This window comes from Poecilia reticulata, chromosome 7 (assembly GCF_904066995.2).
Source record: "Poecilia reticulata chromosome 7, P_reticulata-male-v2, whole genome shotgun sequence".
Taxonomy (NCBI): domain Eukaryota; kingdom Metazoa; phylum Chordata; class Actinopteri; order Cyprinodontiformes; family Poeciliidae; genus Poecilia; species Poecilia reticulata.
Window position 1 is genome coordinate 21,143,466 of NC_088836.1, and position 12,391 is coordinate 21,155,856.

Below are 12,391 nucleotides of genomic sequence, written 5' to 3' on the forward strand. Positions count from 1 at the left end.
TTAGCTTTTGATGATTTTCCAAAATGGATTTTATTCCTAATTTTCTTCTTTATACTGTAGGTTTTATTTGACTATTTTATTTCCTTATCCATCAGAGGAAAATCTTCTGGCTCACAAAACATCAAGATTTAGATTCATTCTGTATTTGCAAAAGGATAAAATGTACATGACAATTGGTTATCTTATCCTATTTTATTTCTTTGTCATGTTTCTTGTATATTAAGTCACCAATATGTCAGAATTTATCTTTTATTTTATTTGTGTTTATTATTTTACTTGAATTATTATTTTATTGTTAATTGTACTTTTAATTGAAAGCCCACAAATGTGTCATTTTATGATTTGTGGAAGATACAGAATTCAATAAATATTTTGAATTCTATTGCTTAAAACTTTTTTTTTTTTTATTGTCTGGAAAATTATTGAGTTTTGAAATAAAAAAAAGGCAGTTTTTTTTATGCTGAAACTCCAGTATGATTTTTGCTAAGCATTTGGTGTGACAATATGCTGCAATGCTTTGCTTTGCATCCTTTGCAAAGCTTCTGATGACTGGGATTCAGCTTGACATTTTTCATACAGGCATTCACTAGGCTGCCTCCAATCATCATTGTTCCAGCCATGGCGTAGGAAGCGGGGGGACATGTCCCCCCCAATATTGGAGAGAGTCACATTCGTCCCCCCCAATAATTTCACCTCAGTTGCGAAGAATTAAAAAAAATCTTCCACTCGCATGCTTTTATTTTGAAGGCGCACAACAGCGCATTAGCATAGCGCTTCCTCCCCTCTCTGAACGGCTCAGAGTAAAGGCAGCAGCAGACGGAGTCAGAGAAACTCCGTTTGAATGAGGTAAACGATCTGTCAGGAAGTTTGCCATCAATATCGCTCGTTTATAACATCTTGTTGTCAAGTTTATTTTCATATATAGAACTAAATTTTTTTGGTTAAGCGGTTTTAATTCTGGAATAGTCACATGTCCAGAATTTTACTGCTAACTTTGTTTAAAAGTTAGCTAGTCTAGTCACAATGATTTAGAATGAGACTGAAAAAGCAGCGAAATTAGATTTTTTATTATTTAAAGTGAGCAACACCTGATCATACTCGACCACTTAACGTGTATTTATATATTATATTATATTATTTTGATATTTAGGAGAACAGCAGTGCTAGAATGATGTTGAAGAAAGGTGAAGAAGCTCTGGTGCGGTCTTCATTTAGTTTATTGAAATATGTATGAACTGTTTTTAATTTTTAAATAAGCTAAATTATTTTATTATGAGAAGATCAGCCAGGTGGAGTTTCAGAGTGTGAAGATATAAAAATTATATTAATTAATTATATTAATTATATAAAAAAAATTATATTACAGGAGACAATAAGAAAAGTGCTTGAGGAGAGGTTTAAAAATAAGCTAGTGAAAATTTTTGCTACACATTAAATAGAGTTGAGATGTATAATAATACATCTGAAAATGAAGTCGTTTAAATTCTCATTCTGTATGATAAAAACATACTTTTTATATTTAGTTCACATTCTGACACTGTACATTACTGTAGTGTCTGTTGTAAATCCATGAATTCATGCAGGAACATCAGGCTGCAGAGAGTCAGAGGGAGGCAGAGACAGAAACACATCAGTAGATATTTCAGTTAAATGTTTGCTGCTGAAAATGACAGGAAAACAAACATTTAGGCTTTTTGCTTCAATGTTTTTTATGGATCATATTTGGTAAGTTACTGAATGCAGGGCTGGAAAGTGAGACTGAGTTAACAGTGAGGAGCTAAGGGTCTGTTAGACGTGAAAAGTATCCTTTTTATTTATTTTGTAAATCAAATTGTGGCACTGATGTAGAGAGTTGTTCAAGAAGAACAAAACTTGTTTTTTAGATTTTATTTTTGTTGGTCAAACTGCTGTATTGTGTTTAAAACTGCTGAATCCTATTTTATGAGCTGTTTTCTACTTTGGTTTTAGAAAGAGGTAGAACCATTTCAATTACCAGTCAATTTATATCAGTGTATTTTGACCAATAATCAAATGTCTTTTGACCAATAAGATATATCAAAATCTGTTAGCCTGTCTGTGCTACCAGAGTATTTAGCTTGCTAGTTGTGAGGCAAATGCTAAAGTGAGTGTTCATCCTGGAATCCTGATTATTGGATTGTAAATAGTAACGTGTTAGAATACTTGTTACTGAATCAAGGGTCAGATTAGAGTAACGCATTACTGATTTGTTGATGGCATAATTGTTTGACATTTCTGCTCAAAATATTTACTGATCTGTCAGGTTTCCGATATGCGTCACCCCCAATGACAAACTCGTTCCTACGCCCTTGCCTAAAACACTCTAAAAGGCAATACCTATTATTACTTACATTAGGTTTGTTTGCTTTACTCAAGTCTCACTAAATTGTTTATTCAACTCAAGTAATGTGAGCAATGTACATGTTTGGCCTGAGAAAAGTACAAGACTACATTATTTTGAGTAAACTGGATTTGACTATTTTTGTCACTGGAGTGAACGCTTCAGCTCAGTGGTGCGCATGCGCAGTAAAATGCGGGAAGATTCCATTGGAAGAAACAGGGCTTCTTTAAAGGTGAGTTATTTGTCTTCAGTATATTTTCATGTGCCATGTATGCCTTTACTACTCGCATATATGGTTACAGTTTAGTTTTTCTTTGAAAAGATGACGCATAAAAGTCTTTTCAGGCTAATATGCTAATGTTAGCATTGGCTCATGGGTCCAACATTAGCTAAAACTGCCACACCTTTTACTTGAGAGCCTTTAATGTTTTTGTCCATTGTTGTGGAAAAAAAACTTACCAAACACTGTTCAGGTAAAATCACTCAATCAGGTTTATTTATGAATTATGCACAATACAGAGAGATTGTAGGACAATCAATCATGAAGCAATTCTGGATGGAAAGCTCTGCCAGGCAGAGACGACACATGAGTCTTTTACACACATTAAAGTTAATTTTAAATTGACTTCTCTTATGTGTAGAAGAATGAAATTCTAAACTCTTAAACATCCTTAGGAGTCAAACAACTAAGAATGATCATAATTAAGCTACCCAATTTCATGTGTTTTCTAGGAAACCCAACAAAACAAAAAAATTACATTAGTGCAGTGAAGGTATAGATAAGTGTCCGTTCAAAACCCAACAAGAAAGCGCAGATTTTCCATCTGGAAAGTAGGTAAAGCGTAGAAACAGGAACACTGATCGCCTGCTCAGGAGGATTTGTTACCTCCTGTCATAAAAGTATAAATCTTCTCTCTCTGCTTCGGTCACTCGACAGTGGACCAGCAATAGTTCTTTGAGTGGAGAGCTTTTCAGAAACATCCAAACTAGCTGTTGCTCTGGACATTGTCCTCTTTGGTGTCAAAAGTTGAAGTACTTGATACTTGGTAGAGTGAAGTTTTGCTGCTCACCCTGGTGCTCTGTTGTTTCAGATTTAAAGTCGTGATCTAGATGGACATTACAGACAGGTCGTCCTTCACAGTGGTTGATGTGGATTCATGTTCCTTCCTTCTCGCCCCTCTCCCCCACTTGGTCTCGGCGTTGCTGCAGCCAAATCCTCCCCGGTCTCTTTACTCCGGCTTCCTGTCAGTCCAACTGGTTCTGGTGTCGGATCTTTGGGTTGTCCAGATCGTCCCTCAGGAAATGTCCATGTTGTCCACAGATGAAACAAGTGTCAACAGTTCAGAGTCGTCTTCTCTCACAGTTCTGAAGCATGTTTAGCTTTTCTTCCTCTACGCTGATACTGGACAGCAGACCAGCGGAGGTTGTTAAAGCTCAGTCTCACACAGTTTTCAGTCCAAATGCCCAACAGAAGACTGACAGTTGTCCCCTGGAGGTGATGGAGGTCTTTTCTGTCTTCTTGATCCTCCAGATCTTCTCAATCATTTTCATCGGCTGGTTTTGTTGGAGGGACATCATCTGGTCCATGGGAGGACAGATGGGAGGAGTTAAGGTCAGAGGTCAGATGCACCGCGTGAGGCTCAGACAGAGAGAAAGAGAAAAAGCAAATAGAAATCAATTAGGGTCTGTTTTGTCATTTTCCTTGTTGTTTTCTATACATATGAATCTTATTTTAACCTTTTACGTGATCATATAATTTTAGTCATTTATTATCCATCCAGTATTGCTCCTTTTTGTGGAACAGTTTGTCAGAGAAACCTGAGGGCTAATTGTTCCCAGATATGTCTAGTCTCCCTAATTACCCTCTGTGTATTTAAGCCCACCTGTTGTCCCTGTTCTTTGTCAGACACTTGTCGTATGTCGTTCGTTGTTGACCTTTAGTCAGTCTACTCAGTCTACTCAGTTGGACTGTTAAGTCCTGAGAGTCTGTACAATTAGTCGTCGTCAGTTGAACTGTTTGTCCTGAGTCGACATTAGGTCTAGTTCCAGCTGCTCTGTTGCTACCGGTATGAGCTTAGCCTCAGTTTCTGCCGTGCTGCAAGTTCCTGGACTGTTGTGAGCTTCTCATTATTAAATATTCATCATCATTCATCTATCTACACCCTGGGCTTCGTCTGCGTTTTCTCTCACCACCTCACCTCAACTTCAGTGTCTGAGTAGGACAGCCAGTGTCGGTCTCTGGATCATAACAAACAAAAAACATAACAATGAGAAATGGAGCGAAGGAATACATTTTTACTACAACTCTAACAAGCCTCAATTACTGAAATGTAGGGTTTCAGAGATATTAACACTTACATAATCATTTTTGGAGCTTGAATCTTCGAAGAATCCATGGAGGGATCGGGAGGTGGAGGTTAGGCTGACGACTGGAGATTCATCCTCAACCAGACTGGTTCTAATATAAACAAAAATGCAATAAAATGATTAAAACATGCTGCAAAAACTAAGAGATGAGTGTTTACACACAGATAAGCTTTCTCTGTCAGAGATCATGTTGCTGCAGTTTTATATTTGAATCAGCAGCCACAAAAAGTTATTTCGAAAGATTAGACACAAGACATTTACCGTTGGCAAATTTCGCAAAAGTTAAAATCTGAAGTTCACTTCGTGGCACTTGGTTACCAGTAAACACACTCATCTCTTAGCAACAGATTAGCAACAAAAATTGTTGTTCAAAAAACATAGGATTTCTTCTGCGCTCTCTCAGATGTTTACTTTATGGAACTTTATGGAACTTGGTTACCAGAAAACGCGATCATCTCTTAGCAACAGATTAACAGCGTAGCAACAAAAATTATTATTGATAAAAAAATATGTTTCTCCCGCTCTTTTGAAATACCACTTATTTTACACTAACAAGAATTGTGCAGTTGGTTAATTTTGCAGAAAAGGTAAATTTTTTTTGGCATTAATGGCAAATGTATTAAACACACATTCAACACAAAAGTAAAAATCTCGATTTATACTTCGTGGCAGTTCGTTACCAGAAAAAAACCCGCTTATCTCTTAAAACCAAATTAATAACAAGTAGTTTATAAAACAAAAGCTCTTTCGAAATAACGCTTACCTGATTAGATATAAGACATTTACCTTTGGCAAATTTTGAAAAGGTTAAAATCTGAAGTTCACTTCGTGGCACTTGGTTACCAGTAAACACACTCATCTCTTAGCAACAGATTAGCAACAAAAATTGTTATTGTTCAAAAAACATAGGATTTCTTCTGCGCTCTCTCAGATGTTTACTTTCTGGAACTTGGTTACCAGAAAACGCGATCATCTCTTAGCAACAGATTAACAGCGCAGCAACAAAAATTCTTATTGATAAAAATATAATGTTTTGTTTTGAAATACCACTTATTTTACACTAACAAGAATTGTGCGGTTGTGCACCTTAGCAACACATCTCTTAGCAACAGATTAGCAACAAAAATGGTTATTGTTCAAAAAACATAATATTTGTTCTCTTTTGAAATGGAGTGGAGCGGCAAAGTGAGAAAGATGGAAAAAAGAGAGCAAGGAAAAGCCAAAAACTGGACACATATTTTGTTCGTCGTCTTGGAGATGAAGCGGAGTTTTTTGTTGGCAGCGATTCAGACCCGCCAAAACTGCCAGCCCAGCCAGGGAGCCAGGATAGTTACATGTAGCAACTCTAATGTTAATCACAATGTGTGAGTTAACTGATTATAAACTGTACCAGCTCACCTGCCGAGCTTTCATCTCCTTTTGACTCTCCTGAAGGCTGAGTTATAGTCGCGGTTGTAACAGTTGGCGTTTTTGAGCCAAGACAGCGGTATGGCGTTTATAGTTAAGGTTTACATTGGAGCCGCCTGGGAGAGCAGCGCGCGTGATCCGCACCGAGTTGCAAAGATCCAGAGATGCACGAGGCGCTGCGACACGCTGCGCATGCGGCGGCGTCAGCTCGTGCCGCTGCGTGTCCGCTTCCACGCGCACAATGAACCGAGCTACGTGCTCATGATAAATTAAAACAAATTCAATAATTTCCATTGGCATGATTTATCACTTCTCTTTTTATTTCTCTTTCTTTCTACAAAAAACTGTATGATAAAAGCTTTCAGGTTGGTGCTTTGGTCTCAGCTAAACCTTTTTTTGAAGGACATTTTTATTTACAAAGACTTCAAAATTCATTTTTTTTGTCATTTGTTTATTTATTTTGGATATTTGAAATGGCTTCCAGTTGCAATGTTAAATGTTCATTATAATTTAAAGTTTACTGATCTTGTGTTCTTGCATTATAATTTTGCCATTAACATTTATTACTTTAAAATGGTCTAAAAACAACAATAATATTGTTTATCAAAAATCAAAATTTGTTATTGTGACAGGTCTACACACATATGATATATAGTGTAGTTAGTTTATTGCCATGGATGGCATAGTTACTTTGAAAGAGTAATTTGATCACTCAATGAAAAATTCATCCATCATCTAGAAAATGTGCATCTCTTTTCCCTCCATCGTTTACGTTTGTGTCGCTGGTGTTACATATGTAACTTATCTCCCCAAGGAAAAAGAAGAAAGCAACAATATGTGTTTTCTAAAAATAATCACAAATGCTTAACTTGGATACGTAATTTTAATCTGATTATTGGATTGTAAATACTAACACGTTAGATTACTCGTTACAAGGGGTCAGATTAGAGTAACACGTTGATGACACCATTGTTTGACATTTTTGCTCAAGCTATTTACGTATCTTTCAAGTTTTCGATATGTTTCCCCCCCAATGATAAACTTGTTCCTACACCCTTGGTTCCATCATTTTCTTGCTCTCATTTAGCCCTTTATCGTTACACTACCTCAGCCATTTTCTTAGAACTCCAAAAATGCTGAACCACATATGAGCTGAACAAGTTAATGTTGTTTTTATTTGACCATAGCGTAACCTTAGAATAGTCAGGAGACTTTTTTTTTTCTCGTCCTCTGTTTCAGTTATATCCTCATATTTGAAGGGTTTGTCTTGGACATGGTCTGCAGATGATGATGTTATGCAATGTTTAGTTTCTGATCTGTCGCAGAAACTTTGATTTCCTCTGACATGTCCAATGCTGAGTCTGTAGCCCTTTTCTGTCAGGTTTCCACAGCGACTTTATCCATATAAATACTCAGACAGCATCCAGTCTCTACTGTTGTTTTAGAAGGTCAGCCCCAGCAGTTCAGATTGGAGCTACCCTGATTTATAGCACACTGCTTTCTATTCCTGTGTTTTTAACTGATTTAGGCGAATTGTTACTCCTTCTTTTTAACAATTATTTTATTTGTTCAGTATATTCTGGTTTGGACACATGGAGAGAGGGATCTTAAAATAATTTGTTTTTGATTTTCCAGAGTTTGTGTTTTCTCTCATGCTCTCTGCTCTTCAGGTCAACCCACTGTTTGGTTTATAGGATTTAACTCTGGGGATTGAGATGGAGGAAAGTTGGCAACCTGTTTTTGATTCTGCTGCAAGATTCACAATGACACATTTAAGTTTTGTGGTACAGAACAACAACTAAAACTTAGTTAAAATACCCCAGGTGGTTCATTATTCAATGCATTTGGAAAGGAACCAGGCCCACAGAATTACAGATCCACCACCCTACTTAATATGGGATAATTATATGCTTTTCCATATAATTGTCCTTTACTTTATAGCTGACACACCTGGACTGTTTGTTCCTGAGAAGATATATCTCAGTTTCATCTGTCCAAATCACACGGTTCCAGGTAAAGCCCCAGGTGTGTTTAACAAACTCCTGATGTTTACTTTTCTGGTGATAGGACATCACAAATGTAACCCCCACTTCCCCCCAAACAACTGGTTGTCACTTTCTGCTGCAGTTCTCTAAGTTTGGTGATATATTAATATATTTTTAGTGTGAGAATTTGCTGCTGAAAAAATAAAGAAACGTTTCCTATAAAGGTTTTTACTTACTAGTTCCAGCTACTCTGGACGACGCCGTATGCTTCAAATACAATTTTTATAAGGTTTATTATCATTTTGCAACGTGATAAGATATCTTCTGCAAGCTGTTTGTGTCTGTATGTGTTTGTAAGGAAGCGTACACAAAAATGGCTGTTTCCATTAAACTTGTGGGAGGAACTAATTATTTCTAAAGCACTGAGTTCTGTTTGAAAAACAGAAATTATACGGAGAGTTTATGGCATGCGCTTTAATGTACTACATAATTTTACCTGGAATGTGCCTTTGTAACACCTTAAACTTGTTTCTTTATTTCTGCGTGTTCTGGTAAAATTAATACTGTGAAAGTGAGTAAAAACATGTTTAAATCAGTATAACAGCGAAGAGTGACCCCACTTTAATCGGTTCTGTTAAGCAGCAGAATATGCCACCACATACTAGAGCTCACAACATGACTAAAGGCCTAATTATAACCTCCATTTGGTCATGGTGACTAATTCTCAAGATCACGCTCTTTGCTCTGGTCTGTGCAAACTAGGACAGGTCACTAAGGATAGTTGGCACATATATTCTCCCTTTGCACAAAATTTAGGATTCAGACCTTCTGCTGGCAGATTAATTAAAGCGTGAAATCATTCCCAGCAATCATCATTCCTTTTTGTACTGAGTACAACAGTGATTTACTTGCAAAAGATTACTACTTATTATAAAGAAAATGTGACATGCCTTTGATTTGTAAGCAGTAGAATAGAAAAAACTGTGTCAAAACAGCAGAAGAGAAATTTTGTTGAAAAGTATTTCCTCATATATATGACCCCTCAGCAACACCAGGGTAAAGAAGCAGTCCAGTGTTTTGTAGCTTGGATGAAAATTGAAAATCTCCACCTGAATCTGAGCTTCGACAAACTTTCACAACCTGCTTTCCAACAAGCTGGAGAATGCTTCTTCATGAAGGTTAAATGTGGGATCCCACATTCTCTGGTTCACTTTATTACAGTCTTTGTAATAAATAAATAAAAAATACAGTAACACATCTTAAATTCATCCTGTGAAAATAATGTTTTTTTCATTTACTGACAAAGCTGCTAAAATGTAGTACATTTTGACCCCTAGCTCCCTAGAAGTCACTAAATATTATTCAGATAACTTATGTTTAGGCGTGGATTGTTAGGGGCCTTAATAACTCGTAACTGTAATCCACACAAGCTCTGAACTGTGATAAAAACACAAGCATTGTTTTTTATCACAGTTCAGATTGTAAACCATTTTCCTTTTTTGCTGAATCTAAATCAACTTTTATTTTCTTTGTGCTTATTTAGATTCAGTAGATCTGTGTAATGTTCTGCATGCTTGTGTTGTCTGTTCCAGAGGCAGTGCAGCAGGCCTCGGGCCCTCTGCTGGTGGAAATAGTGAAAGGTCCTTCTGCCAGCCTGGGGATCAGCCTCACAACCACAACGTACAGAAGCAAGCAAGTCATTGTTATCGACAAGATAAAGCCAGCAAGTGTGGCGGAAAGGTGAAGCAAATCTTCTGCATGTTCCTTCTATGCAAAGTGTCTCTTGACAAAGCAGACATCCAAATGGAGTCCGAGTCTTTGTCTCACTCTCAGATGTGGAGCGCTTCATGTGGGAGACATCCTGCTGTCCATAGACGGGACAAACACTGAGCACTGCTCCCTGATGGAGGCAACACAGCTGCTGGCCAGCACCTCGGAGAATCTCAAACTTGAGATTCTTCCAGCCAGTCAGAGTAGACTTCCCATCAGGCCACAAGACACAGGTATGCCCTGCGGGTCACAGAAACCCAAATTTATCGTTCGTTTGTTTTTGTTTTTTAAGAAAAAATGAAGAAAAAAAATAAAAGAAAAAAGATAAGATGTAAGCAAGAGCCTGCAGCTTCTAGTTATTTACCTCTATTTTTTTTACTGGTGGTATTAATAAATTTATCTGGAGTGTAAAATGTCAAAACATTCTGAAAAGAGTATGGCTACCCCGAGGTGAAACTCACTTAAGCAAATTCATGGCTGTATTCCAGCTACTTTTACAACTTTTCCTTTTTACTGTGGCCAGGTTTTTAGGAACATCTTTTTTTTTTCATTCTTGTAGAAAAGCAATATTTTAAAATTGGAAAGAAATTAAATAACCAAACAAGTTTCATACTTTCAAGAGTTTTATGTCTTCTGGCTCTAAAGTATAAAGATTTAAGAAAGACAAAAGGCGGTTTTGTAAAATCTGTCCTATTTTTAAGCGATTTATGATTTTCTTTGGTTTTGTCATGTTGTCATGTGCAAGTTTTCCCCCCAAATCCACGTCACCATGCATACAGTGACCACTCTGTTCTTTGCAGCGTAACATGCAGCATTAAAGGGTTTAGCTGTCTTTTTTTCAGGCTTTCTGAATCATCTTGACTGCGTGTTTTTTCTTTGGTATGCTCATGGCCCTTTGCTTTGCTTGCACACTTGCATGCTTATTATCAAACAACACACAGATAAGCTTTCTCTGTCAGAGATCATGTTGCTGCAGTTTTATATTTGAATCAGCAGCCACAAAAACTGCTGATGTGATGGATCACACTAGGGGAGAAAGCTAAAAGAAGGAAATAAAACCGTTGAACTCGTTCCCAGATTTTACTTCTTTCAATGTTTCAGCGTAAACATTAAAACTGAAATTTAATAATTTGCTGTTTTGAATATGATCAAATTTGTTTAAAAAAACTGTGATAGATTTTTAGGAGAATAACTTTTTTTATTTATTTATTTATTTATTTTTAAATTCATCTTACAAGATTACTTTTCCTTCACATTTCAGTTCTCCAGAACCGCTGTAAAAATTGGTATTTTGAGATCATCAAGTCTCAATAAAAACTATTAGACATTTTTTATATGCAAACCACATGTTTGGAAGACATCCCATTAGAAAACCCTTTTCTCTACTGTCACAAACGTAAACATGAATTTCCCCACTGTAGTTCTATCCTCACAGATAAGGAAAAGTACTTCATTCTCACTTCTAGGCATGGTGGAGGGTGTGTGATGCTTTGGGCTTCTGTGTCAAATGACAGGTTAAATTTTTCTATGATAAGTTTTTAAAAAAAATCTTTTACACATTTTTACTAGAGGAGCCAATAAATGAGAGAAACAAGCCATTCATTACTGCACGCAGATTAAAAAGATCTAACATCACTTGGAGCATGTGAGATGATAATATCAGCTTGAGCTTGTTTAGGTGGATGTTACGCTGTAGATATAACATCAGATAAAGGATTCACGTGGTTCTGTTGACAACCAGTATGGTAACAATGTAGGCATGTTTTCTGATATTCGCTTTCAGTAACTACTCATCGTTTAGCAAGTGTGCTTTTGGGATGAAACAATTTTCACAGCTCCTCTTCTCTTGGAGGAGGCATGATTATAAAATGCAATTTGTTTAATCTTCTCAGACGATTTAATGAGGCTGACTGAAAGATTAGAAGACATATCTTTCCACCCACTAAGACTGAAAGCAAAATATCTTGAAAAGAGTGCCCTAGGTGAGCTTAATTTAAGCTGGCAGAGTCGGGGCTTTTCAGGCTGATTTGAGCTACGTAGATCTTGGTTTCTTGAAAAGGCCCAGAGGTTCTGCTGCATGTAGTCTGAATACGTATGATTGGATTTAGCCAGGGTCCTCGAGTATTGCATGCATGCCAGGCGCCAGTCAGCAATCTCTCGATAAGATACTTCATCCATGCAAGCAAGCTGTCGGAGATTAGACTTTTCCAAACGAGGCGGCAAGGATGAATGTCAAATTTGTAACTGAATGACTGATAACAGCTGCCTGAATCTGGAAGGAGGGGGTAATTATTGGGGTGAGTGTCAGACAGTTGGTCAGCTCTTTTTTCCTTTGATCGCTTCATGAATGCAGCCTGCCAAAAATGCTCAGGTTTTCCACTTGTAAGATGAAACCATTTAACATGAACCAGACTCTAGAAATGTGAATTTAATCTGCACAGGGGGAATAAACACTGACACAAAGCACTTTTAGCACCGCCAATCAGACGCAGAGACATAAACT

The 12,391-nt window shown here is 37.1% G+C and overlaps 1 protein-coding gene and 1 long non-coding RNA gene across 9 annotated transcripts in view; one reads left to right on the forward strand and one right to left on the reverse strand.

Moving 5' to 3' along the window:
- Window positions 1-12,391, forward strand: part of LOC103467517 (glutamate receptor-interacting protein 2-like) — a 41,716-nt gene that overhangs the window by 13,000 nt on the left and 16,325 nt on the right. For all 6 annotated transcript variants that reach the window (XM_008413967.3, XM_008413962.3, XM_008413964.3 and 3 more), the window contains exons 8-9: window positions 9,711-9,858; window positions 9,952-10,121. In XM_008413967.3, coding sequence (XP_008412189.1) covers window positions 9,711-9,858; window positions 9,952-10,121 — 318 coding nt within the window. The remainder of the gene's footprint in view (window positions 1-9,710; window positions 9,859-9,951; window positions 10,122-12,391) is intronic.
- LOC145552255 (uncharacterized) lies at window positions 2,834-6,239 on the reverse strand. 3 transcript variants are annotated; one of them, XR_014088235.1, is made up of 3 exons: window positions 6,125-6,239; window positions 4,718-4,817; window positions 2,834-4,597 (listed from the first exon to the last, which is right to left on the reverse strand). It is a non-coding gene; the product is annotated as an uncharacterized LOC145552255 (long non-coding RNA). The 3 variants fall into 3 exon arrangements; XR_014088234.1 differs by lacking the exon at window positions 6,125-6,239 and adding an exon at window positions 5,490-5,999; XR_014088236.1 differs by lacking the exon at window positions 6,125-6,239 and adding an exon at window positions 4,988-5,123.